Source organism: Dipodomys spectabilis, unplaced genomic scaffold, assembly GCF_019054845.1.
Source record: "Dipodomys spectabilis isolate Male_0828 unplaced genomic scaffold, ASM1905484v1 ptg000210l, whole genome shotgun sequence".
NCBI classification, from domain to species: Eukaryota; Metazoa; Chordata; class Mammalia; order Rodentia; family Heteromyidae; genus Dipodomys; species Dipodomys spectabilis.
This window is the reverse complement of record NW_024870887.1, coordinates 2631259-2656078: the sequence shown is the minus strand read 5'-3', so window position 1 is coordinate 2656078 and position 24820 is coordinate 2631259. Positions and strand designations below refer to the sequence as shown.

General features: G+C 55.2%; 2 protein-coding genes across 3 annotated transcripts in view; one reads left to right on the top strand and one right to left on the bottom strand.

Annotated features, from left to right (window-relative positions):
* Hadha (hydroxyacyl-CoA dehydrogenase trifunctional multienzyme complex subunit alpha) overlaps positions 1-9158 on the top strand; it is a 39582-nt gene extending 30424 nt beyond the window's left edge. For both annotated transcript variants that reach the window (XM_042696644.1, XM_042696643.1), the window contains exons 13-20: positions 1417-1588; positions 4184-4270; positions 5779-5919; positions 6272-6340; positions 6994-7189; positions 7829-7943; positions 8412-8557; positions 8642-9158. In XM_042696644.1, the coding sequence (XP_042552578.1) occupies positions 1417-1588; positions 4184-4270; positions 5779-5919; positions 6272-6340; positions 6994-7189; positions 7829-7943; positions 8412-8557; positions 8642-8784 (1069 nt within the window). In that variant the 3' untranslated portion in view covers positions 8785-9158. The remainder of the gene's footprint in view (positions 1-1416; positions 1589-4183; positions 4271-5778; positions 5920-6271; positions 6341-6993; positions 7190-7828; positions 7944-8411; positions 8558-8641) is intronic.
* A 980-nt stretch (positions 9159-10138) lies between these two features.
* Garem2 (GRB2 associated regulator of MAPK1 subtype 2) lies at positions 10139-23412 on the bottom strand. The gene is made up of 6 exons (XM_042696642.1): positions 23270-23412; positions 20530-20670; positions 15510-15640; positions 13628-14677; positions 12735-12904; positions 10139-12319 (listed from the first exon to the last, which is right to left on the bottom strand). The coding sequence occupies exons 1-6, from the start codon at positions 23379-23381 to the stop codon at positions 11329-11331; spliced, it is 2595 nt and encodes an 864-aa protein (XP_042552576.1). The 5' UTR covers positions 23382-23412; the 3' UTR covers positions 10139-11328.
* Between the last annotated feature and the right edge of the window lie 1408 nt (positions 23413-24820).

Sequence of the window (24820 nt, the reverse complement as noted above, 5' to 3'; positions counted from 1 at the left end):
GGATCCCAAACAGCATCTCCTACAATCATCAGAATGAGAGCTGTTGCTATGGGGGGACCTCCTGTGACCCCTTCTAGAAGAATACAACCATCTAGGCTCCCCTTTTCATCTTTGAAACATCAGGTTCCATTCTAGTATTTGCCACTGCTGACAGGATATAATGTTTCCTGTCCCCTCCCAGCAGTAGTTTCAGTAGTATTAGAACAACTAATTATGTGTTTGCATTGCACTTGTTTGTTTGCTAACTGCTTTTGTGGTTGTCAGAAACCAACAGATTGAAGTGCAGGCTTTTAAGACCATTATTGGATGTTAGATACTTCTTTTAACTTTCCTGTGGTTTTAGCTTTTCCTTTGGTTCAGGAAATTGGCGAATGGGGTTTAGCTTCAGTCTTTATTCAAAGGAAACAGGTTATTTATTCTGGAAGTGTGGTCCAAGTGAACCTCAGAGAGCCATTTTTCCTTGACAATAAAAAGCACTCCACTAACTGAGTAGTAAGAATCTCTTTAGCTCTCTTGGGGAAAGGATCTCTTAGAGACAGGAGAATCCTTGAATTCTACTCACGTGGTCATTGCAGTGTGCTGCTTGGTGCGAAGAGGGCAGCAGGGGGAAGTGTGAGGAACAGGGCTTGGCTGGTGATGTAGCGCAGCGATCATGTGCTTGTGTACATGTGAGTATGCTTTCCACAAGCAAGGCCCTGGGGTCCATGCCTAGCACTGGAGGGAAAAAGTAGTGCTTAGTCTCCATCCTCTAGAAGGCTGTAGCCAGGGAACAACATAATGTGACACAGGCCAGTGTAACACTCTGTGGTCTAGGATTTACTGTGGCTATTTCCCCTGTAGCAGGAAAACACTAGCAGAGCTGCTGCTCTTCTGGGTGTTTATTCTGGCACTGGAGCTGGAACTCAGGGCCTTGGGCTCTCCCTCAGCTTGTATGCTCAGCTAGTACTCTACCACTTGAGCCATGCTTCCAGTTTAGCATTTTTATGGTTAAATGGCGATGGATTCCCACACTTTTCTGGATAGGCTTCAAACCACTGTCTTCAGATCTCAGCCTCCCGAGTAGCTAGAATTACAGGCATGAGCCACTGGTACCCAACTGCATTTTTGTTTGCCAATCTCATACTTGAGTTCTTTACTCCTGTTGACAAATTGAACTGCTTTATGAGGAATACAGTTTATATAAGATGAACCTTACAAGCTATTGTATAGTAGAAAGCATGTTTGTTTGGGGATCAATCTGTCTTTGAACACTTAACTAGCTGTTTGATCATAGTCCTTTGGAGCCTCTAGGAGTAACTTGGCTTCCTCAAAATGTGGGTAACTGAACATTTCCCAAACAGTGACACACACAGCAGCTGTCTGACCGATGGATAGTCTCCTTTTCTTCCCCTCTGATCAGGGTTGTATTTCTTCCAGATTGAATGACAAAGTGAAGAAGAAAGCGCTCACCTCCTTTGAAAGGGATTCCATCTTCAGCAACTTGATTGGGCAGCTTGATTACCAGGGTTTTGAAAAGGCAGACATGGTGATTGAAGCTGTTTTTGAAGACCTTAGTGTTAAGCACAAAGTGCTGAAGGAAGTGGAAGCGGTAAGTAAGGGGTTGCTACGTGTGAATCCTAGAAGAGTGCATGCCTGTAATCCCACCACTTGAAGAAAGGTGCTCAGAAATCATTGAGTCATCACACACAGTGAGGGGAGAGGTACCAGCTATAGCTAGAAAGATGGTTTATACAGAGAAAATCCAAAATGTTGTTATTTATACAGCATCTCAGAGGCCTTTAGTGATATTACTGAAATTATTTAAGGTGGGCACTAGTTAAAGAAGCTATTCAGAAGATGTGGAAGAATGAAGTCCAGATAGATCTGTATTAGAACATATCTTAAGAATATAAGCCCACCCGGCCTTTACTTACTTTCCTTTCCCTCCTTCATTCCCTCCTTCCCTTCCTTCTTTCCTGTTTGCCTGTCTGTCAGTCTGTCTGTCTGTCTCTATCAGTCTAGTGGTACTGAGGTTTAAACTCAAGGCCTCACATTTGCTTGGCAGGTGTTCTACCACTTGAGCGACATCCTAGCCCTTTATGCTTTAGGGTGTTTTGTTTTGTTTTGTTTTGCCCAAGCTGACCTAGACGGTGATCCTCTGACCTACACTGCCTGCATAGCTGGGATTATAGACACATCACACTATATCAGCTTTAAAGTCTCACTGACTTTTTGCTCAGGCTGGCCTCCAGCCACAAACTTCCTAAGTAGCTAGTTTTACACATGTGAGCCACCCTGTCCTTGAGAGTCTTTTATTTTTACCAGGGCCAGCCTCAGACCATGATCCTCCTGCCTCCATCTCCCGAATATTTGAGATCACAGACATGTGCCACCGCCTGCCTTTTGTTGTTCTTAGGCTAGCACTCTACCACTTGCGTCATGCATCCAGTCCTGCTCTTTGATAGTTATCTTGGAGATGGAGTCTAGAGAATTTTTCTGTTCATGCTGGCTTTGAACCATAATCTTCTAGATCTCAGCCACCTGAGTATCTAGGATTGCAGATGCAGGCCACCAGCATTTGTTGCAGCTTGTTTTTTTGTTTTTTGTTTTTTTTTCCCCCTAGGGGAGAGGGCTAGAGGAGCGAGCATTGTGCTGATACTGGGACTTAAATTCAGGGCTTGGGTGCTGTCCTTTAGCTTTTTTTTTTTTTTTTTGCTGGTCTTGGGGCCTGAGCTTTGGGCCTGGGCGCTGTCCCTCAGCTCTTCAGCTCAAGGCTAGCGCTCTACCACTTGAGCCACAGCACCACTTCTGGCTTTTTTCTGCTTATGTGGTGCTGAGGAATCGAACCCAGGGCCTCATGCATGCAAGGCAAGCGCTCTACCACTGAGCCACCTTCCCAGCCCCTCCTTTAGCTTTTTGTTGTTGTTGTTTTACTTTTTTTTTTCTTTTTTGCCAGTCCTGGGGCTTGAACTCAGGGCCTGAGCACTGTCCCTGAGCTGCTTCACTTGCTTAACGCTAGCACTCTACCACTTGAGCCACAGTGCCACTTCTGGCTTTTTCTGCTAATGTGGTACTGAGGAATTGAACCCAGGGCTTCATGCATGCTAGGCAAGCACTCTACCACTAAGCCACATACCCAGCCCTATTGGAGGTTTTTTGTTGTTGTTGAGTTTGTTTTGTTTCTGGGGTTTTTTGCTCAAGGCTAGCTCATATTTCCAGCTTTTTGGAGATTAATTGAAAGTAACAGACTCATGGACCTTCCTGCCCAAGCCAGCAGGATCTTAGCCCTCTGAATAGGTAGGATTATAGGTATGAGCCACTGGCACCCAGCTACAGTGTATCTTTTGACATAGGGTGTCACTTAACTTTTTTGCCCAGGCTACTTCAAACTAGTCTTCCCATGTCTGTACCTATGTATCTAGGATTACAAGATGACTAGAACTTGCTGTGTAGCTTAGGCTAATGTCAAACCCCTAATTCTTCTGTCTGCACTTCCAGTCTCAGCTCACATTCCACTTCTGATGAACTAAAATCATGAGGTTTTGGTTACTATTTCTTGCCAGGCTATGTCTTGGCTACCAAGGGCCTGTGTAGTTCTTTAATCTCATGCCTTTTACCTACTGCCCTCATAACTGACCTCATTCCACTCTCAAACCTTTCAGTGTGTTATGTGTATTTTCAATCTTGCTTTTCATCTCTGATGTTTGATTCTGCCTGTCCCAGACTTGTATTTCAGCCAGGCATCTGAATAAAACATGAGTGAGTTGGGATCACAGTCAGTCTGCTGTAACAGTCTGCAATGTAGACTGGTAAAACTAATAGTAACATCTGTGCAGTCTGCATATTAATATTATGATCTACTATCTTTCAGTAACACTGTATAGAATGAGTTAAACACTATTCTGTTAAAGGTAAGGAGTGGCGCTAAGGGGTGTCGTATGCTGTCATACCTGCATCCTTTAAGTGTTTTAAGCCACTGTATTTAACCAAGTGCTGAGCTACAGTGTCCAGCTCAGGATCAGGCACATTGTGATAGGCCAGAACTAGGGAAAGGCTTAACTAGTATGAGAACCAGGTCAACACATTCCCCAGCACAGAAGCCGATGGGTGACTTCCCCAGTGAATGAGTGATAGCAGCTGTGCGGGCCACAGTGGGGGCTGGGCCTAGGTCCCTCGTGACACGTTTAATGATCTTCCCCTGCAGGTGGTTCCTGAGCACTGTATCTTTGCCAGCAACACATCTGCTCTCCCGATCAATCAAATTGCTGCTGTCAGCAAAAGGCCAGAGAAGGTAAACTGGGCAGTGTTTTAGTCTCACTGGCTAAGGCTTGGAGCATGGAGTAGAGAAAGGACCTGTAGAATTGTAAAGCACCAGACATAGGAAATATCATAATCTACAGATAAGGGAATAAGTGGAATCTGTCTAAAATCGGTGTTGATATGGTGGTTTGCAACCCCACTGGGCATTATTTTTCAAACTCAGACTGTAAGACCTGGCCTTAGCCTGAAAACAAAGAGGGATGCACCACAGAATCCCTTCAGCTAAGGAGAGTCTAGTGCTGTTTAGAATGGGTAAGACTGCAACTCCAGGTGTGAGAATGGAGATTCAGGGTGCAGCACCTGTGGCTCATTTAGACTTGCCACGCAGGTCGAGAAAGGGCTGGTTACAGTGAGTATGTGCAGTGCTGCCTGCCAAGTTGCCTCGACTCAACCAGAGTGCTTGGGGAGAAGCGCAGTGATTCAAGGAGAAAGAAAGGTTGCCTCTCCGGAGAACACCAGAACCAGCCAAAGGCTGGCAGGAAATATAACGGGCATCTGAAATTGCTAACAATTCTGTGTATCAAAAATCAAGCTAATGAAGGGGCAAACGATGGCCAACTTAGGAAGACAAGAGAAAAGTCAGGAGAGGTGGCAGGCAGTTGTCAGCTCTGAGGGAAGACACTGAAGCTATGCACGGACCATTACTGACCTGTCCCACTGCCCTGGACATAGTTGCTTTAAGTATTCCTCCTCCCCACACTGTGCAGCCTGAGCCTCCGGGCGTCCCGCAGAGCTTTCTTACCTGTTTGTCTGAGGTCATTCCTATCAAAGCAAAGCCACAGGGGCCTGAGGAGGAGGAGGACCAAAGGTCTGTATGTTCTCCAAACTAAGGACAGTCCCATTCCTCTGACTGAGGAAGTCCTAGCTGTCCAGGTTGAATAGTCAGCTTTGGCACAACTTTGTGCGGAATCTATATATTAGCTCAGACCCTAAATATTTAAGACCTAAGTATAGTACAGGGGTTATGAGCAGTTTTGGATTGAGAAATCAGTACCACATCTAACTGATGTGAGTAGTACATAGTAAATGCTTAGGGCGGGCCTACCATCCTGAGAGGCTGATGCCCACGAGATGCTGCAGTTCACTGAGTCTCTGGTGATGAGGCCAGCCTGACAGCCCAGCATATTAATGAACCACACCTAGTCCCTTCTCCCATCTCTCAACCTAAACCATCAGCAGCATGGCTGTGAGTGGAACCTTCATTCTTCTCCAATAAATCTACTTTGCCCATTAGACATGACTTTGGTACTGATTACTGGTAGGATCAGATGTCCCTTAGAAGCAAGTAGAAAAGATGGATTCCAGTGAGCTCACCCTGAACGTACTAAACTTGGAGATCAGGGCACCAGGCCATTAGTCGGTACCAGCTGCCCCTGCATCCCAGCTGCTTTCTCGCCGTTGTTTTCCTGGCATAAAGAGGAAGGTACTAGGCTCCCTGGTCAGCATTTGTCACTGTTGGCATTGGGCTCTCCTTGCCAGGTGATTGGCATGCACTACTTCTCTCCTGTGGACAAGATGCAGCTGCTGGAAATCATCACAACAGACAAAACTTCCAAGGACACGACTGCTTCCGCCGTGGCCGTTGGCCTCAGGCAGGGGAAAGTCATCATTGTGGTTAAGGTAAGGAGCCACAACAGCAACAGATTTTGAGAAGTTCTGAAGACTCCTTGGACTTGGAGGCTGGTTTCTTTACTATTCTGAGGTAAGTAGAGTGGCTTCTGGGAGTGTCCAGCAGTTGTCTCCAGTGGGGACAGTGTTGACCACTGCATCGGGGTAGTTGCAAGGAGTGTCTGGGATGGAACAGCGTTCTCCTAGCCATTCCAGCCCTGGGGCAGGACTGTGAGACTACCTGCTGGGCGGGTAGCCTGGGGTGGCTTCTTCTGATTGCAGATACGTGACATCTAGGAAAGGTTTCAGGCATGGGGGCATCCAACCAAAGCGGGCAGTGCGCTCACCTTCTCTTCCTTGGCAGGATGGACCTGGCTTCTACACCACCAGGTGTCTCGCACCCATGATGTCTGAAGTTATACGAATCCTCCAGGTGAGTCCTTTACCCGGTTCTCCACACTGAAGGTGTCAGGACGAGGAGCTGTGTTCTCTCCCTCCCAAGAAGGCCCTGAGCGCCCCTCCTGCTAGGAATGAAAGTCAGGGGGCTGAGGCCTCCCTCAGTAGGCAGAATACTGATCTGCCCCCTTACCTCCTCACCCCTCCCGACCTCCTGATATGCTTTACCTGCCTTCTCTGCGGCCCCTCTTGCTTGGGACCTTCTAGAACAGAGCCCACCTATGTGACTGGTGCTGCATCTGCTTCTACCTAACCAGACACAGGGCCCTCCTGTGACCAGCCATCCAGGTCATTCCTGGTGGGAAAGGAAGGGGGTGCTCTTCCCTGGGGTCCTGATGCCCTGAGCTCTGCACCTTGGCAGTCCCAGTGTCCTGCCAGCCCCAGCATCTCCTCACTGTTGAGATTCAGAGTTGCAAACAAGGAGGAAATAATTTGTTCATCTTGAAACCTGAAGTCTTGTGGAGACGTTTTGAACTTCCCATTTTTGCCTCCCTGAAACAGGGCAGGTCGTGGGCCTAGCCTGGGGCTAAATCTGGTACAGGCAATGTCTGGAGTCTGGTATGAGGACCCGTCTGTGGGGGAGATCTGATATGGCCTTCCCCTGAGGCCTCTGCTTCACTTCCTGTTCAGGAAGGAGTTGACCCTAAGAAGCTGGATTCCCTGACCACCGGCTTCGGCTTTCCCGTGGGTGCTGCCACGCTAGCCGATGAAGTAGGTGTGGATGTGGCACAACACGTGGCTGAAGACTTAGGAAAAGCATTTGGGGAGCGGTTTGGAGGTGGAAACGTAGAACTGCTGAAACAGATGGTGGTCAAAGGCTTCCTGGGTAAGTAGCCCCCAGGAAACAGGACCCAGCAGCATTCAGTATTCATTACAGCACTGAGCCACTTCCTGAGGCTAGTATTAGGGAAGATCCATGAAGGAAGGGTTCCTGAATCCACAGCCCTAGTCATAGGGAGGTTCAAGAAGGATTTCAGCCAGACAGAGTGGCACATGCCTGTGATCCCAGCATTCGAGAGCCAAGGTTTTCACATTTGAATCAAGAACCTCCTCTTAAGCGAGGCCTATAGATTATGGCCAGAGGCTTCTGGGATCTGCAACCACGAGGCTCAAATGATGTCAGATGGACAGGCACCTGAAGCTTCAAGAGCCAGTTCTGCATCCTGGCTTTATTATAATGTCTGGGCACTTGTGGTGGAAAAGGAAAGCAGAGTTAGCTTCTTCTCACAGCAAAACTACTGTCAAGCCTGGACCTCTCCTCTTACAGCCTGGTGTTGTCTTTCCTGACACTAAATCCACCACGGCATGACTTTCTCCCTGAGACATAAGCTTCCTCCTCCTCTGCGAGCTCTGTGATGAGCTCAGGAGGACAGCACAGACCAGGGCCTCGGAGCGGCCAGCAGACAGGAGTCCTCAGCCAGGGCTGAGAACAAGGAATAATGCCTACTCTTGTTGTTTCCCCTAGGTCGCAAGTCTGGGAAGGGCTTTTACATCTATCAGGAGGGCTCGAAGAACAAGAGTTTGAATTCTGACATGGACAGTATTTTCGCAAGTCTGAAGTTGCCTGCTAAGCCTGAAGTGTAAGTCAATGTGAACAGCTCAAACTCCTCCAACCCTCTTCCAGAAGCGGGTACAGGGTTGTGTGGGTCTAAAGCCTTAGTGTGAGCCCTCAGTCTTGCCGGCATCACGGTGAGTGGGTGGTGCCCGGTGCAGGCCTGCTTGTGAACCCCCCGAGAATGGCTAGGAGGACCGCTTCCCAGCCCTTCACCTCCCAGCTCTTTATTGTCATCGTGAGCTCTTGACCATTGTTAAGAAATACTGGCAATCTTCTCAGTGTCAGGTCCTTTTGTGGGTGCCCACTTTCATGTCCCTTAGGGGGAGTAATATCCCTTTATCCAAGGGGGCCTCCCGGCTGCATCTTCTCTACAGCTTTGGTCTAGACTGGCTGCAGGCCTCCCCATCGCCTACTGCCTTCACCCTTCTGCACCCTCGTCCCTGCATGCCTCTTCTCTTCTCCCTCTAAATTCCCCTTCCTGTCCTGTTGGCAGCTCCTCTGATGAAGATATCCAGTACCGAGTGGTGACACGATTTGTGAATGAGGCAGTCTTGTGCCTGCAGGAAGGGATTTTGGCCACGCCTGCAGAGGGTGACATTGGAGCCGTCTTTGGGCTGGGCTTCCCGCCTTGTCTCGGAGGTTGGTCTGCAGGTGAAGTTGCCTCTCTTTATGTTGGCGCTCCTGTTGTTGTCTCCCTCAGCCATGTCCTGTGTCTCTGTGCAGGGCCCTTCCGCTTTGTGGATCTGCATGGTGCTCAGAAGGTGGTGGACCGGCTCCGGAAGTATGAAGCTGTCTACGGCAAGCAGTTCACCCCATGCCAGCTGCTCCTTGACCATGCTAGCAGCTCTAGCAAGTTCTACCAGTGACGGCCCCCCTCCCACACACGTGCCCCATCCACGCACTAACTGCTGCAGTGCTGCTTTTCCCACGGTGCTGTCTGCAAGTATCAGGAAACAGAGGAAGACCAGCTCCAGCCTGGGCTTGCTCCTTGACTAAGTGCCTTCTGCTCAGGCCACCTCTCCCTCTTGGGGAAGCGTGACTGAATTAGTGTCCATTGCATATTGGAAGACGGAACCCCCTGTGCTCCTTTTATAAACCTCAAGGCCCAAGGCAGCAGCTAAGCCCACTAGAACTGTCTTTGCTTCCTCTTTCTCCCAGGAGGCCAGCGGTGGCAGAGATGGCAAGGGCATTTCTGCACCCAGCCAAACAGGATAATAATAAAAACCACACTATCAGCCTGCCTGCTTCTCCCTTCTCATTTAAGCTCCTCCTTCAAGAATAAAGCACTATGCCTTTGGGGTGGGAAAGTGTTAGGAAAGTTCTAGACACTAAAGAGAGTGATTGGGATGCCAGAAAGGGAGCTGCTGTGCCCGTGTCAGGGCTGCACGTGCATGTGCTGGGCAGGTGGCAAGTCAGCCAAAATGCTTCTCCCCAAGGATGGCCCTCACTATACCCCAGTACCCAGTTCTCTTCGTGGCCACATGAAATGCCTGCGCATGTCAGCTTCTCAGTGTGCTTGTGAGAATGTTGAGGTTAGACAGAAGAGGTAACATTTCTCTGAAACTCCAAAGTCCTGCACCTCTTGGTTGCCCCAGAGTGTGGGAGATGTCTACAAGAGGGTGGAGAGGTGGGAGGAGCAGCTCTGCCCATGCGCAGAGCTCACACTGTGTCCGGCCAGAAGCAGTGCCTAGTCCAGCAAAACTGCTGGACTCCTAAGTGGGTTCAGTCACAAGTGTATGTGCAATCCTAGTATAAGTGCCATCACACCACATGGTAACCTCAGCCGTTCCTGGTGCCTGGGCCTCTGCTCTCCTGTGGGTGCTTCAGGTATTTCCCTGGTCCCAGCTTGATATTGGGACTGGCCAGGGGGAGCCAGATCTTAAAACCAGGTCATCTCTGAATTGGAATTTTCAGATGACTGAGAAAGACACCAAGGCCCTGACCTTGTGTGGGGCCTGGAGCACCTCAAGGCAGGCAATCTTCAATGCAGGGTGCAAGCTGGTGGCATTGAGGTTTGACTTCCAGGTGGGTGTGACTTGTCATGTTAGTGGGAGGTAAAGGGTTGTTGGAGGGGAGGGGCTAGCGAGGGGCTGCCAGCTGGGACACATGCATGGGCCATGAGCACACACCATTCCTGAGTCCTCTCCTGCCTGGAGCATACGCACTGTGGTCCTCATGGCCCTCCAAAAGAATGCAACTGACACCTGGACGTTCACTCGCTATTCTTCAGTGGTCTAGCATTTATTTCCCTAGTCCTTGGAGGAGAAAACCAAATGTCACAGCATCAGTGTCTGTTCTACTATACTCCTTCCCTCAGAGCTAAGACAGTCTGACGGGCCCAGGCACCAACATGCCTTAGTGAAATAAATAGCTAAGTAGACCAAGTAAGGCCAACGAAAGGCTGAGCCCTATGGGCTCTGAAGCTGGTGGGCCTGAGACATGATGGGATTCTGTCTCACACGGTCACCATGCTTCAGACTGAAGTGTGTGAACAAATGCACAACTGCACCAAGGAGGAAGGGCAGGTTTTCCCAAGCCACCCCCCTCCCTTAGCTGTACCATCCTCTTGTTCCAGTGACAGAAACCAAAAAGTCCACCCCATGTCCATCAGCAAGTACCAAATGCTTACAGCAGGCGACTGGCGGAGTGGTGGATGATCCACCACTGCTTGCTCCCAAATGAAGGAGCAGCTGACTTCAAGCTCCCTGGTCTTCCCCAGTCTGTACCTCACTGGATAGGCCAGGTGAGGCTGGAGCAGAAAATAGAGAGCACCTGCCTCCCTAATAATGTAGGTCTACAGCAGAGCTGAGCCTCCTCTGACTACCTTCAATCCAGAGCCTAGAGGCGTGCCCACGCGCACATACACACGCACACGCGCGTGCGCGCACACGCTTACGGTCAATTCCAATGCTTAGGGCCAGGCAGCTAATCATGGGGGAACAGGTGGAAAGGTACTTCACCAACACAGAAACTGCACCCCTGGCCCCAGGAGAGCTGCAGGCTAAAAGCCTACAGAGCAAGAAAGAGAGGACACTTAAGGAATTTGTGCATGCATTACAGGCCATCTTCCCATGTCTAATCTGAACCTACAGGGCTGAAAAATATGCCATGTCCCTGAAGGACTGCATCAGGACACGGGGTGGCATTCTGCCACCCCAAAGGCTACCTTTTGATCCACACTTCACCACCACTCTATCTCGCCAAGCCAGGTGCACAGCTATGCCCTTCCCCAGCTATTCACAACAGCAAGCCAACTCTGCAGGGCCCACCCCTGAGAAGAACATTCCCCCATGTCTTAGGCCTCAGCATAGTATCTGTGCAGACAGGACTTGCTTCTCTTCTGGAGTGTTGGCTCTGGGGCCTAAGCCAGCAGTGCAGCTGTGCCAGTAGGGTAGCAGTTGCTGAGGGGCTCAGATTTTGGGCCGCCAGCCTTTGATGAACTGCATGATCTTCTTGACCTGCAGCTTAGTGAGGCGGAAGTCATCGGCCAGGATGTCCTCACTGAGCTGCACAAAGATGCTCCCATCGATCCGCTCCCGGGCAAAGAAGCTCACCACATCCTCTGAGAGCCCGATGAAGCGCAGACTTCGAGAGACTTCTTCCAGGGAAAGTGCGGACAGGTCCGCGGGGGGCTGCCAGGAGCCATCCCTGCCTCCAGAGCCTGCTCCCTCCCGAGGACTGGCAGGAGGCCCTTGGGTGAGAAAGACTCGCGCCCCTCCTGCCTCAGACCCCGGCAGAGTGGCTGGTGACAGCGGAGTAGGAGCTTGCCTCAAGGCCAAACCTTCGGGCTCAAAGACCTTAGGGGGACCAAGTGGTGAAAGACGGGCTCCAGGCACCCCTACAGCTCTGGGCTCCTGACAGCAAAGCAGCTCTGGCTCAGAGCTGGCCTGTCCCAGCTCAAAGGGATCCAAGGGCTCCAGCGCTGGTTCCTGCCACTCAGAGGAAGATGGGGATGAGGGTGGAGCAGCTGAGTAGCCCTGGCCCTGCGAGACGGGAACCGGGGAATGTGCAGGGCTGGAGGCAGCCAGGGCGCCAGAAGTGGATGTGGGCCCGGAAGGGACTGCTGGGGGACCCGAGGGGTATGTGGACCCAGAGAAAGGATTGAGAGCGCCAAAGGGAACAAAGCGTTTCTGGGAGTGGGAGGGCTTGAACAGGGGTGGGCAGCCATGGTAGGTCTTGACTGCAGTGTCAGCCCCCAAGAAGGAGGCCCCCCGAGGGCTCAGAGGCTCTGTGAGGGCACGGGAGGCCTGGCTGGGCTGCGTGGTGGTGGAGGGCAGAGGTCCTGCAGGCGGCGGGCGGCTAGAGGCATCTGCGGCCTTGCAGTCTCCCCAGGTGCAGGGGTAACAGTAGAGGGAGTAGGCATCAGGTGAGGGGGAGCCACTGCCACTGCGGGAGCCCGCCCTGTGGGTGCAGACAGAAGGGGTAAGGCCAAGCCAGGGAAGACAGGCTCCCACTCACAGAGCAGTACCCCCAAGGCAACGCTGGCCAGACCAGAGGCCTGGGGCCCTCCCCATGGCCCTGTTCTTTCTTTCCCCACCCCAGCCCAGGTCAGGAAAGACAAGGAGGGAAATGAACTATGTTACATTAACTACAGACCAGGGAGGAGGAGCATGCTCTCCGGTAGCCAAGTCCCAGTAAGGAGGGAAGCAGACAGACTCCCACCCCACCATCCACCATGCTGAAGGAAGGGAGCCAGGGGAGGCAGGAAGGGTTAGTGCAGGCTGGGGCTCTCTGGGGCCCACCCAGGCGGAAAGCCCTCCTCTTCTTAGCTCCCCAGTGCATCTGAGGCCAGTCCAGGTCTCAGGGAGGGACTCACCCATCCTGGAGGCCGGAAGAGTAGTAGGAGAGGCTGGAGCTGGGTGAGTGGACGGGCTGTAGCTTCGGGAAGCGGGGTGGCACTGGGGGACTGCCAGAGAGCCTGCCCCCACCACTGCCACCCCGGGGAGGCACAGGGGGGGCGTTGAGCAGGCGGCACTCCTCCTTCACCTGCAGGTAGAGAGCTATGACTCCACCATCCCAGGCGTGTCTGCGACCCACTGTCCCACGCTGTCATGAGCCTGCACTGCCTGCCACGACTGCAAACCCAATGCTCTGCCCACAACACACACTATCTCCTCGGCCCCTGGACACCGATCACGAACTAAGTGAACCAAAAACCATCTGGAAAGCTGATATCCTCTCAAGGAAAAGGAGAAACACCTGTGACAGGACAAGGTCAAGCGAAGAATCTGCCATCATTGGTCAAGTACCCAAGAGTGGGTTTCCTGGGGCGTTGGCAGGTGTTATGCGGGCGGGCAGGGCAAACAACCTGCCGACAAATACGTTAGGCAACCGTGGAAGAGCATTCCTCAGTGCAGGACTTTTCTGGGCCTTTCACAAGTGGGGATGGCCCCGATTCTAAAGCAGGAGAGGGAGTGCTGGAAACGCCACTCCGCGTGTTCAAGGCCAGGTTCACTGGACATTCCGCAGGGCTCTGTAGACTTGCCCCAAGTTCCTCAAGGCTGGAGACCTCTTAGCATCTCTTTCCCCAGAGCTCCCCCATACCACGGCCCCAGGATCCCTGCAAACGCTCTGCCATGTTTGCACCCTTTCTCTTCCCGGCTACCCTAACTCTTCTGCTACTGCGGGCCGCGGCTTTTCGAGCCCCTAAGCTAAGCCGCTCCCCTGCAGATAGAGCCGTGTGCTGGGCCCCTGGGCGTGCCCACTTACCGCCTCGGATTTGGGGGGCACAGGCGGCGGTGGCGCTTCAGAGTCGCGACGCGGTGGCCCGACGCCCCCGAAGGAGATGAGATCGGGCCCAGGCGGCAGCCGGCCGCGGCCCTCGGAGAGGCTCTCGGGTGCCTGGTGCGCCCACAGCTCCTCGTAGGGGATCTCAGCGGGCGGCCCGGGGGGCTCGGGCGCCCCGGCCCAGTCTGGGCTCACGTACTCCTGGTCGCTGTCGCTGGCGGGCGCGGGCAGCACTAGCCCGAGCGGGCCGGGCGCGCGGGCGAGCGCGGAGGCGCGCGGCGCGGGCAGGCAGAGGCGCGCGCGGCGCGGGCTGGCGCAGTCGTCGGCGAGCTCGGCGGGCGCCTCGCGCACGGCCGTGGAGTACTCGTCGGGGTCGAAGCGCTCGCGACAGTAGGAGGCGCTGTCGCGTACCAGGCGCTCGACGCGCGGGTCCCCGGCCAGCAGCCCCTGCGGCAGCGCGAAGCGCGGCGTGTCGGTGAGCAGCAGGAAATGCAGCGGCGCGGGGCCCTCGCGGCGCAGCGCCAGCCCCAGCACCACCGTCTTGGAGATGATGCTGACCAGCTTGTAGCAGTGGCCCTCGCGCACCGGGTGCAGGTCGTAGGGATTGCGCGGCGGTCGGCTGGGCACCAGCACGTTCACCGGCAGCCGCACGCGCTCGATGATGGCGCGCACCGTGTGCTCGCCCTCCTGCATCTGCAGCTCCAGCGGGCTGCGCGTGCTGAAGCGGCCCTGGCACTGGAAGGGCAGGCTCAGGCTCTCGTTGGTGCGATGGTTCATGCAGATGAGGCAGGGCATCTTGCCTTTGATAGGCCTGCCGCTGCCGCTGCTTGCGGCGCCCGCCGCCCCCGGGCCGCCCACCCCGGCCAGCGCCCCGGCGCGGCCCAGCTTGCGCAGCAGCGTGGTGAAGCGCGAGCGCTCCTTGGTGGTCTTGGCGCACAGGATCTCCGCCTGGCCCATGAGCGTGAGCTCGTCGCCCGCGTGCAGCGTGAAGTTGTACACCTCGCTGTCCTCGCTGAACTCGCCCGATACCACCTGGGGATCCCAGAGACCAGGCGAAGCCTTAGCCAGGGACCCAAGGAAAGCCACATGCCTGTCACGCAGGGTCTTCCAGGGCAACTTCCAGGGCAAATGAGCAGCGCTCTGAGGGCACTGGCTGCGACCTGCCATCTGGGAGACCAAGTCCCCTCATCTCTGCAGCTTTAAATAGGTTGCTCTGGGGCTGGTTACTTCATGTGACGACAACTGCTGTACTATATGGAGGTACTTTGAAAGCATTCAGTCAGCAGCAAATTTTATTACATCATCTTCACAATTGGGGTGATAATACTGACCCACCCATTGGAGGAGGAGAAACTGATAAGAAAAGGTTTTGTTTTTTGGGGGGGGTCCAGTCGTGGGCCTGAACTCTGGGCCTGGGCGCTGTCCCTCAGCTCTTCAGCTCAAGGCTAGCGCTCTACCACTTGAGCCACAATGCCACTTCCGCTTTTTTTTCTGCTTATATGGTGCTGAGGAATCAACCCCAGGACCTCATGCATGCAAGGCAAGCACTCCACCACTGAGCCACCTTCCCAGCCCCTAAGAAAAGGTTTTGTGAATAGCAGGAGCTGTCTGAACACACAAGGGTGCTCAAAGCCACCCCCGCCCTGCCCTGCTTCCACCCCATGCATGCTGGGAAAACAGGAATGTGACTACACACATCGCTTCTCCAGAAAGTCCTTCCACCCGGTGGGTCTCACACCCTTGTTCTTTGGGTCTGGACTAACTGTCCCAAAGGCCCTCAAAGACTTAAGGACAGCAATCTTCAGAGTTGCCCCTGAAGTAGGGACCAGTGTGAGGACAGGCTGTGCCTGGCACCAGGACTGACCTTGACACTGAAAGTGATAGCTTCCATCACGAAGATGCGGTCGGGGAAGACACTGGCCACCTCCTCCACGCTGCTGAAGTACCTCACCGGCTCCCGCACATCCCGGGCCTGCTCCAGGAGCTTGAACTTCCCTGTACAGGAGAACATGGGCTGTTGGGTGGGCTTATCTGCTGGGGGCCTGCTTTGCATCCCAGGAGCCCCTGGCTACCTCCACTTTTGCCAGTACCTCCGGAACCCAGGTGGACAGGTGTGACCTCTCACAGGTGACAATGGGTTGGTCATCTGGCTCAAGCCTCAGGTAGAAGGTGAACAACTAGAGCCCAGACATTCCATTCTCTGGGTGTGCAGAGAAGCTATGTGCAGACATTCTCTGGGTGTGCATTCTCTGGATGTACAGAGAGGTTAAGCTGCCTGCCCCAACATACCCAACTGCAGATCAGCCCCACACATGTGGCTGTGATGCTGGTGTTTGCATGGCATGAGGGAACTGTCTCCAAGTGTGGTCCCAACCCAACCTCTGGACCATAAGAAAAGAATTTGTAAACCACCCAGAGCTACCTGTGCATGGGGGGGGGGGGCATTTTGCACAGTGTGTGTGTGATCTCAGCCAAATCCCTCCCTTCGTTGGCACTACAGGTCTTCCTTTAACAGGGCTGGGATGGATATGCCTTACCTAGCCCTGGCCTTCTGGGCATCCACCCTGGGTTGCTGGTCCACACAGATGCCCTGCGCAGTGCCCAGCCCCAGGCCTTTGAGGCTCAGGGAGAGCTACTCCCACCCGGCTGTGTTCCCAGACCCTGAGCAGACCAACATCTAATGCCACTTTGCCTCTGGCCTGAGCCCACAAAGGCACCTGCCTTAGAGGAGCTGTCCTAACCTGCAGCTAGCCAATTTGCCAACTCAGCAAGTGCTCAGTAGACACAGGCTTGAGGAGATGCTAATCCATGAAGCTGACACTGCATCTAAACTCTAGCCTCACTGGCTACCCACTGTGCCCACCCACAAGAGCACAAAGCAGGCTGGGAACACCCTGGCGTTGGTTAGTGGGCCTCTTCCTAGGCTTTGTATAGTAGAAGAGCCTGGAATAGGCAAGGGAACAGCAGATGGAGATTCGGTAGGTAACATTCAGCTTCTGTAGTCCTCCTGGAGCTTGTTGCATCATAGTTCACTCAGTTACTCCAAAACCATTCACTCAATGAATGCACTACCTGTCAATCACTCCCTAGTTGTATAAACAATCTGTGCTCCAGGCACAGTGGGTGAGACCTCGAGTACCAATGAAAGCAACCCATGTTCAGGCAGACATGGCAAAAGAGCTAGAGGACCTACGGGACAAGAGAAACCTGTCGAGTAGACTCTGTGTGCATCACTGAGTACTTTAAGAAGGAAAGACACTTTACAGAATGTGTGTGCTGCTCGAAGACGTTCAAAGAAATGGCATGGCAATGATCTGGACACAAAGCAGATGGCCTGCCCAAGACTGTGAGGGGCTGAAGGAAGAGCAGGAAAATGAGCAGACCGCTGTCCAGATTTAGAAAGTCTCTGAATGTCATGCTAAGATGTAGGGATTTTTTTTCTGTAAGAAATGACACTTTTGCCGTAGGGAGGTGGAGGTAGGAATTAGTGAGTCCAAGCTAGACCAGACTTGGCAATAAGAAGAGACTATCTGAAAAACAGCAAAAACGAAAGGACTGAAGGCCTGGTTGGAGTAGGATAGTACTTGTCTAAAGCGCAAGTCCCTGAGTTCAATCCCTAGAGCTGCCAGAGAGGGAAGAAGGGAGGGAGAGGGGCACTTGGGGGGAAAAGGTTTGGGGTGAGGGAAGAGGGCTGCTAAGTCCTAGACCTGCCTGTGACAGGGAGCAGCCATGAACACACCTGCACCCGTACGGACACACATGTCACGCCAGCAGCCAGGCGGGGGAAAATGTCCGCTGCCCCAGTGGGGCAGTGTGGAGCCAAGTCGGGGCTGGAGCAGGGGAAGTAGGGATGTGGCAGGGAAGATCGATGTAACCATGGCAGCTAGCACCGCCCCTTCAGCCTCCCGGAGCTGGGAGCTGGTCTCTGGTGTGGGGAGGAAGGAAGGGAGCCCTCCTGGGAGCAATGCTCTGGCCCCAGGAAGCCTTCTCAGCCCTGCAGCTTCCTCAGAGTCCCCAGGGCTCTCGGGACTGTGTCCTTCCTTCCCCTCACCCTCACCCTGATCCGCCTTTCCAGACTGACCATCTTGGGCATTGCAGCACCCCTCAGGGGTAGAGCACTCGCCCAGCATGCTCAAGGCCCAGACAGTACCCAGCCCCAGGGAATAAAACAACTGGAAAAAAATTTTAACTTGTGGGAACACAGGCTTTAGAAGTTGGACAGTGCTGGCTGGATCTCAGCTCTGCACCAACTCGCTGAATGACCCTGGACAAATTATGTAATCTCTGGGCTTTGGTTTCCATTAGCCCAAGGCCATTATTGGGGAAGTAGATGCACTTGAGGAAGATGTCAGGTTCCTCCTCCCCTCCCTACAGCAAGGGCTAGGTCTGTCTTAGCGAGCAGATCTCCTGGGCTCCCAGAGTGGCTGACCACAGCCTGCAGAAAAGGGTTACTACACAGCGCCCCCACTCCCCCCCCACATCCCATCCCCCACTGGCCTTGGGTCCGCAACCAGCTGGCCACTGCACCCCAAGCGTCATTATTCATTCATCAGGAGAGAGGGCTCTGCATGGAGCTGCCCTCAGAGCCTCCTTGTTAACTGGTGGCAGGCCCTTCCCCACCCCCATGCAAGCCAGGGAGGGACCATGGGGGACCAGGCTGTAGCCACTCCCACTAGCCAGCTGTTGCCCCATAGCCCACTCTATACACAGTGCCCATAGAGGGCACTAAAAGAGAGGAAGGGGGAGGGGGGGAGTCTCTGGACCCATACAAGGTTTCCTAGGGGACTTTAGTGCTTTGCCTTCCCAGAGTTTTAGGTACACAGTTGAAATGGTCACCCATCCCAAAAGTCAGAGCCACATTTCTGCAAATGAAGTCTATCCCCAACTGTATAAATATGTGTGTAAATATTTACCAAGGAATGCTCAGGCTTTGTGTATGCTGTGTGTGTGCGTGTGTGTGTGTGTGTGTGTGTATGTGTGTGTGTGTGTACTCTAAGAAAACCTGGGGCCTCTCCCCTAAACCAATGCCAAAGCCAGGGTCTCAGGCTGGGAAATTTCTAGTCGGATCAAGTTCTGAATGTCTGCAGGCCCAGGACAGAACACCAGGTCAGGGAGCCCCTGCCTCTGGCCCAGGTGGTTTCTTCCTGCTTTCATGGGAGTGTGGGAGGGATGGAGGCACTGACCCATATAGCTTCCCCACACCTCCACTCCCACTCATGTGCTGCAAAGAGCCTAAGCCTGTGAAAAAGGCCTGGCCCTGTACCACTGACTGGGGAACCCTGAGCCAGAGGGGACCGTGGCGCTGCCAAGGAAGGGACTGTTTACCTTCCTAGTTCCCAGGGCTCCCAGCCTTGGCTGGGGAGTGGGATAGGAGTGTCCCACAGCAGTGAAAACCACAGAACTGGGCTACTGTGGAGGCATGGGTGGCTCAGTTTCCTCCTAAGCTGCAGGTTGGTGGTGAGGATGAGACGATGATGCACTGGCTCAGTCCCTGGGCTTGCAGGGGGTATCTCTGGGACTGGGCTATCAGGTCCAGCCCAGGATTCCTGGCATGCTGCAGCAGGCACCACCAATGGTCAGGTTCCAGCCCCTTCCCTTCCCTTCCTCCACCCACAGGGCAACCCAGGAGAGGAACTTCTTGCCCTCCTTATACCCTACGGCTCATCATCTGTGAAATGAAAGCTGGACTTCCTTTCCTCCAACACTAGATCCTCCCTTTAAAATCTTATAAGTCAATGTCATATATAAAACACAGAAGGAGTTCATTTGTGTAGTCTTTTTTTTGGGGGGGGGGGAGGTCCAGTCATGGGGTTTGAACTCTGGGCCTGGGCACTATCCCTCAGCTCTTCAGCTCAAGGCTAGTGCTCTACCACTTGAGCCACAGCGCCACTTCCAGCTTTTTTTTTTCTGCTTATGTGGTGTTGAGGAATCGAACCCAGGGTCTCATGCATGCAAGGCAAGCTCTCTACCACTAAGCCACCTTCCCAGCCCCATAGTCTTAAAAAATCTAAAAGAACTTCTAACATTTATTTTTAAAACCAATTAATGCCAAGGAATTAACATAAAAACACGAAATGAGATCAGAGCTGACTAAGGTAGCCACAAAACAGCCTTAGTTTCTGAAGTAGTTTTCGGTTTGGTTTTAGTTTTTTATTATTGAAACAGGGTCTCACTATGTAGCCCCAAGCGGCTTGGAACTCACAATCCCCATCTCAGCCACACAAGTGCTGGAGTTATGGGCAGAGAAGATCCCAGCGGATGTTATCTAGAGGAACGCTCTCCAACAAGAGTCATTAAAGCAACACAAGACACACTCTAGAGGTCTCCAAGTAGGGGTAGGCATTTTTGTACGTGTGCCTGTCTGGAGCTTGAACGCAGGACTTCACGCTCTCTCATAGCTTTTTCCACTCACAGTTGGCATTCTACCACTTGAGCCACACCACCACTTCCAGTTTGTTACTACTAGTGATAAAAAGACTCCTGGATCTGTCTGCCCAGGCTTACTTTGAACTGAAATCCTCAGATCAACCTCTTGAGTAGGTAGGATTGTAGAGACATGAGCCATGATACCTGATCGGGTGGTAAGACCTTACTTAATCATTACTTTAAAATATGTTTAAAAATAAAATGAGAACCACAGGTCTGCAAACCCGAGGGCCTCCTCCTCTCCAGCAACCCAAGGCCTCACCTCACAGAACAGAATGAAAATCCCTGGACCCTAACTAACTATAGGGATATCAGCACCCTGCTAGCCATGTCCTCGCTTACTCTCCCCGGAAGCGACAAGACAGGTGCTCATCATCAGCTTTCCCCACATGCCTTCACGCGCAGCCCACCTCGGCCTCCCGCCAGGCTTTGGGCCAGCTGACCCTGACTGGGCACACCTGGGTACTGCAGGGGAATGTCGATCTTGGGCCCGATGACATAGTGGCCCTCCTCCAGCGCATGGGCTGTCACCGTTGTCCACTGGCGGCAGGAGTGGATGAGCAGCACGTCTCGCTCGCTGACCCCCTCAGCATACTCCCCTGAGAGGGAAAGGGGCAGAGGAGGAGGGAAAGGAAGAGGGAAGGTTAGATGGAGTACAAAGGACAGGCTGAGTGACCTCTTTACCGAGACCCCGCCTGGGGACAGCTTCCCGGGATCTCTGTCCAGGTCAGCAATACCCAAGGGACAGGCATGCTGCCAGCTGTGGCCTTTGGGGCCATGAGTCAGGCTTGAGCATCTCGGCGCTCTGACTCCCAAAGGGGCCTCAGCAACCAGCACAGCCGAGACCCTCATTCATCATCCACCGGAGTGTGCTGTCCAGCCCAGGCTCCCGCTGCAGACTCCCGAGAGAGGCGCCCAGCCAGCCCCTGCCCTCCAGGTCGCCCCAGGCCCCTGGGGAGATCAGAAAGTGTCTGGGGACACAGTGAGGGGTGGGCTGGGGTTGGAAGAGGGGTGAGGGACACTTTCCTCCTGCCAGGACCAGGCAAATTACCACCTCTCAGTCAGTGGCCAGAAGGCAAGGAGAGCCTTACTCGGGCAGAAAGGACAGAGAAGAAAGCACATTTTGTGGGTCCAAGCTGTGAGAGTTCCCCCAGAGCCATGAGTGGGTAGTGCAGCCCAGCGAGCTGCCCACTGTCACTGTGACCACTGTCACCGGCGGCTTCTCCTCTCCACTCACTGCCTCTGGGAGTCCCTTGCATTCAGAAACCTCAAGGGACAGGAGAGGAGCCCCCAGAGACTCCATAAGGCCCATTTCAGCAAAGCTGCTTCTTGGCCCTCCCAGGGGACCAAGGGGTGCTGGGTTAGAAGGTGGGAGGAGAAGCCTGGTCTGGAGAAAGCTGCACTGGGGCAGAGGTGCTGGAGGCTCCAAGCCCAGCAACCGTTTCCAGGGAAGCAGGCGGGGCAGCCCAGCTTCCAGGAGGCTGTGGGCGTCTCCTGGCTGCAGCTGGTGGGCCGGGTGGGGGTTGGGGATGCCCGCTTCCCAGCCCCTCACACACAACTTATACATTTCTGCCAGCCAACCAAATAGGGAATGGTTGGCTCGGCCTGGGGCTGAGGCTTCATAAAATGTATGCAAGAGGTGGGGGGCAGGGAGGGAAGAGATTCAATTCCTGCAGGGAGAGCTCGTGTGTGTGTGTGTGTGTGTGTGTGTGTGTGTGTGTGTGTGATGTTGTCTGAGCCTTCATCCTCACCTCACTTCCACAGAGGAAGGTCTCCTCAGCTCTGCAATCTCTATCTAGAACTTGTCTAAGCCCCATTCCCCCTTCCACCAGAACACAGTCCAAAGCTGTGCATGTGTGCACTAACAGCCATGCTACTAGTTTAACAGGGGCTTGTCATACACACACACACACACACACACATCTCACGGGGGACCCAGCCCAAATGCACAGGGCACAGGATCCTTAGAACACAGTTGTGATCACACACTCACACTCTATGGGTGACAAAAGACACACAACTAGGCAAATGACACCACTGTCCATCTGTTCATCATTCATTCATTCATTCATTCAGTGGGTCAGTCCATAATCTTTGTAAACAAGGGTATCTCCCTTAAATGCAGCCAGGAAGACAAAAAAGTGGTCAGCAGAGGACAAGACAGAGGTGCCAGAGGTGTCAAAAGAACCCCAAAGGGGGCCCTGCCCAGACAGGGGAGCTCAGAAATGACCCTCAGAAGTCGCGATGTCCAAGAGGGTGCGGAGAGCCCAGGGCGGTTCAGGGCGTCCTCCGGCCCACACACGGACAGACTCGGGGTCACTGTGCGGTGACCACCCGAAGGACACGGGCTGGGCTGCAGGCACTCCTGCCCGACGGCCTGAGGCCTGGCCGTGGACGCCCCCCCAGCCCAGCCCGGGCCGCTGGGGTCGGAGGAGAGGCCGGCGGCCCGCAGGGAAGTGCCCATTAGCATTCAGGGAAGCGAGTGTGCCAACGCGGGCCAAACCCCTATTCTTCTCACACACAAAACCCCCGGCCTGGCTGCCAGCCCCGTCCCGCCCCTCCCCCAGCCCGGCAGCCCCCCTCCCCCCAACGGCCCCGCGCTCCCCACGCAGCCTCCAGGCGCCCCCTTTCCGGCCTCCAGGCACCGTCCCATCCGCAGGACAGAGGGGCCCCGCCAGCCCCCGGAGAAGTAGGGTGCAAAGTGGAGGAGGGCCGGGGGTCCTGGGGGAGACGCCGAGCCTCTCCCCAAGGCAGCTCGGCCCGCCCCGGAGGGCCAGCGGCGGCTCCCCAGGACCCTAAGCAAGGGTGTGGGGGCGAGTCCTCAAAAGAGGCTGGGGGGGGGGTGAGGAAGAGCCACGGAGGCCAAGGGGCGCGGGAGGATCTAGAGGAGAGGCCGAGACAAAGGGGCGCGGCCGGCCGGGATGGCGGGGGGAGCGCTGACGGACAGTGGGAAAAGGGGCGCGCCGACGGGGCGGTCGCCGTGGCTCGGCCGCTCCCCGGACTCCAGAGGGGCTGGAAAACTCGGTTCTGGGCCCCAGCGCCAGTCTCTGCCCCCGGGGGTCCCGGGGAGGCGCGCCGGGAGCCGCTAGCGGGGCGAGGAAGGCGCCCTCCCCGTCGGCGCGCGGTCCCGCCACCACCTGCCTGCGGAGCCCTCGGGGTTCCCGAGTCCCCCCCCCGCCCCGCCCGTCACCCTAGTACCTGGCCCGAGGCAGGCGAGCGTGGGCAGGCGGCAGCGGCTGACGATGAGGTCGAGCGGGAAGGCGCCCATGCTCCAGCGCAGGCCGGCCAGCCCGGCCGCCAGCTTCTCCATGGCATGGAGCCCCGACGGCCAGTCCCGCGCGGCCGGGGCTCCGCGCCCGCCGCCACCTCCAGGGGCCGCCGCGGCGCTCCCGGCCCGGCGACCGGAGCTGGGGCGGCGGGCGTCACGTGGCCGGCCTCCCGCGGGGCGCCGGCCCCCGCCCCGGGCTGCGCCCGCCCCCGGCCCCGCCCCGCCCCGGCCGCCCCCGCCGCGCCGCGCCGCGCGCCAGGTGACAGCGGGCTGGGGGGGAGACGCCGCCCCCGAGCGACGACATCTGCGGGGTCGCGCGGGGCTCAGCCTCCTCTGTCCCGCCAAGTGTGCCTGGACTCCCGGCCCCAGCCCCGGCCGCAGCCCCGGCCGGAGCGGCGACTCAGGAGTCCCGGGACTCGGTCCTGCCCCGCGGCCCAAGCGCTGGCTTGGCGACGGGCGCGTGGCCGCGGCCTCCAGGAGTCCAGCCTCTCGGAGCCGAGCCTCCGTTAGTAACCCGCGTCCCTGATGCGCCAACGCGGACGCAGGGGGTGGGGTGGGGGGACAGGTGACCGTCAGGACCGGAACCTGGGGGTGACTACAAATCCTATGGTCCCTCCGCCCCGCCCGGAGAGCGCTCTCCGAGTTCCCGGCGCCCCCTTACCGGAATTCGCCCGTCAGCGAGGAAACTGAGGCTTGATCGGCGGCGGCGGCGGCGGCGGCGGCCTGCCTCCGGGGGCCACCGGGCTTTCCGTCTGCTCTGTCCTTCCTCTGCCTTCCATCCCCCTCGGCTCCGGCGCCCCCCTTGGGAAGAAGCCCTTCCTAGGAGCTGCGCCGGCCTCGCACCCGGCCCGGACCCCGCTTGGCCCTCGGTGTGTCTACGGCGCCCTCTGCAGGTCACAGGGGCCGGTGCGGGCCTGGTGCGGGCCGCGCCGCGTGCTCGCCAGGAAACAGCTCGGTGGAGCCCAGTCTCCAGCCTCGCTGCGCTAGGTAGGGGTCATCCCTTACACGGACACACAGAACTTTCCCTTGGAGGTGCTTGCCATCTGCTGCTAATAACCCCGACAGAAATGCATAGGAAGAACGCAACATCTTAGGGATATGTCGGGTCACTTGTTCGACAGCCATTTGTCTCAGGGAGAACTGAGATTCCAAGCGCTCAAAGGCTTTGCCCCCACGTCACCCAGCCCGACGGGCTCACCCAACCCGGCCTCACCCCTCCACAAGGCAAGTCTTTCTCCCCTTCAGCCAGACCAGTGTCTTAGGGGTGCCCGAGAGATGGAAATCCTCTCCCTGGCGGTGAGTGGCTCCTTACCAAGGAAGATGGAGAGACAAACATGGCAGCGGGGACAAAGAAAATGAAGTAGGTGTAAATATAGGCAACTAAGGAATGGGAAGAGGGTGAAGCAGTGCATGGAAAAGACCTTAAGGGCCTTAGGTTTGTTGTTATTTCCTACCCTACGAGGTCTCTTTTGATGGCATGA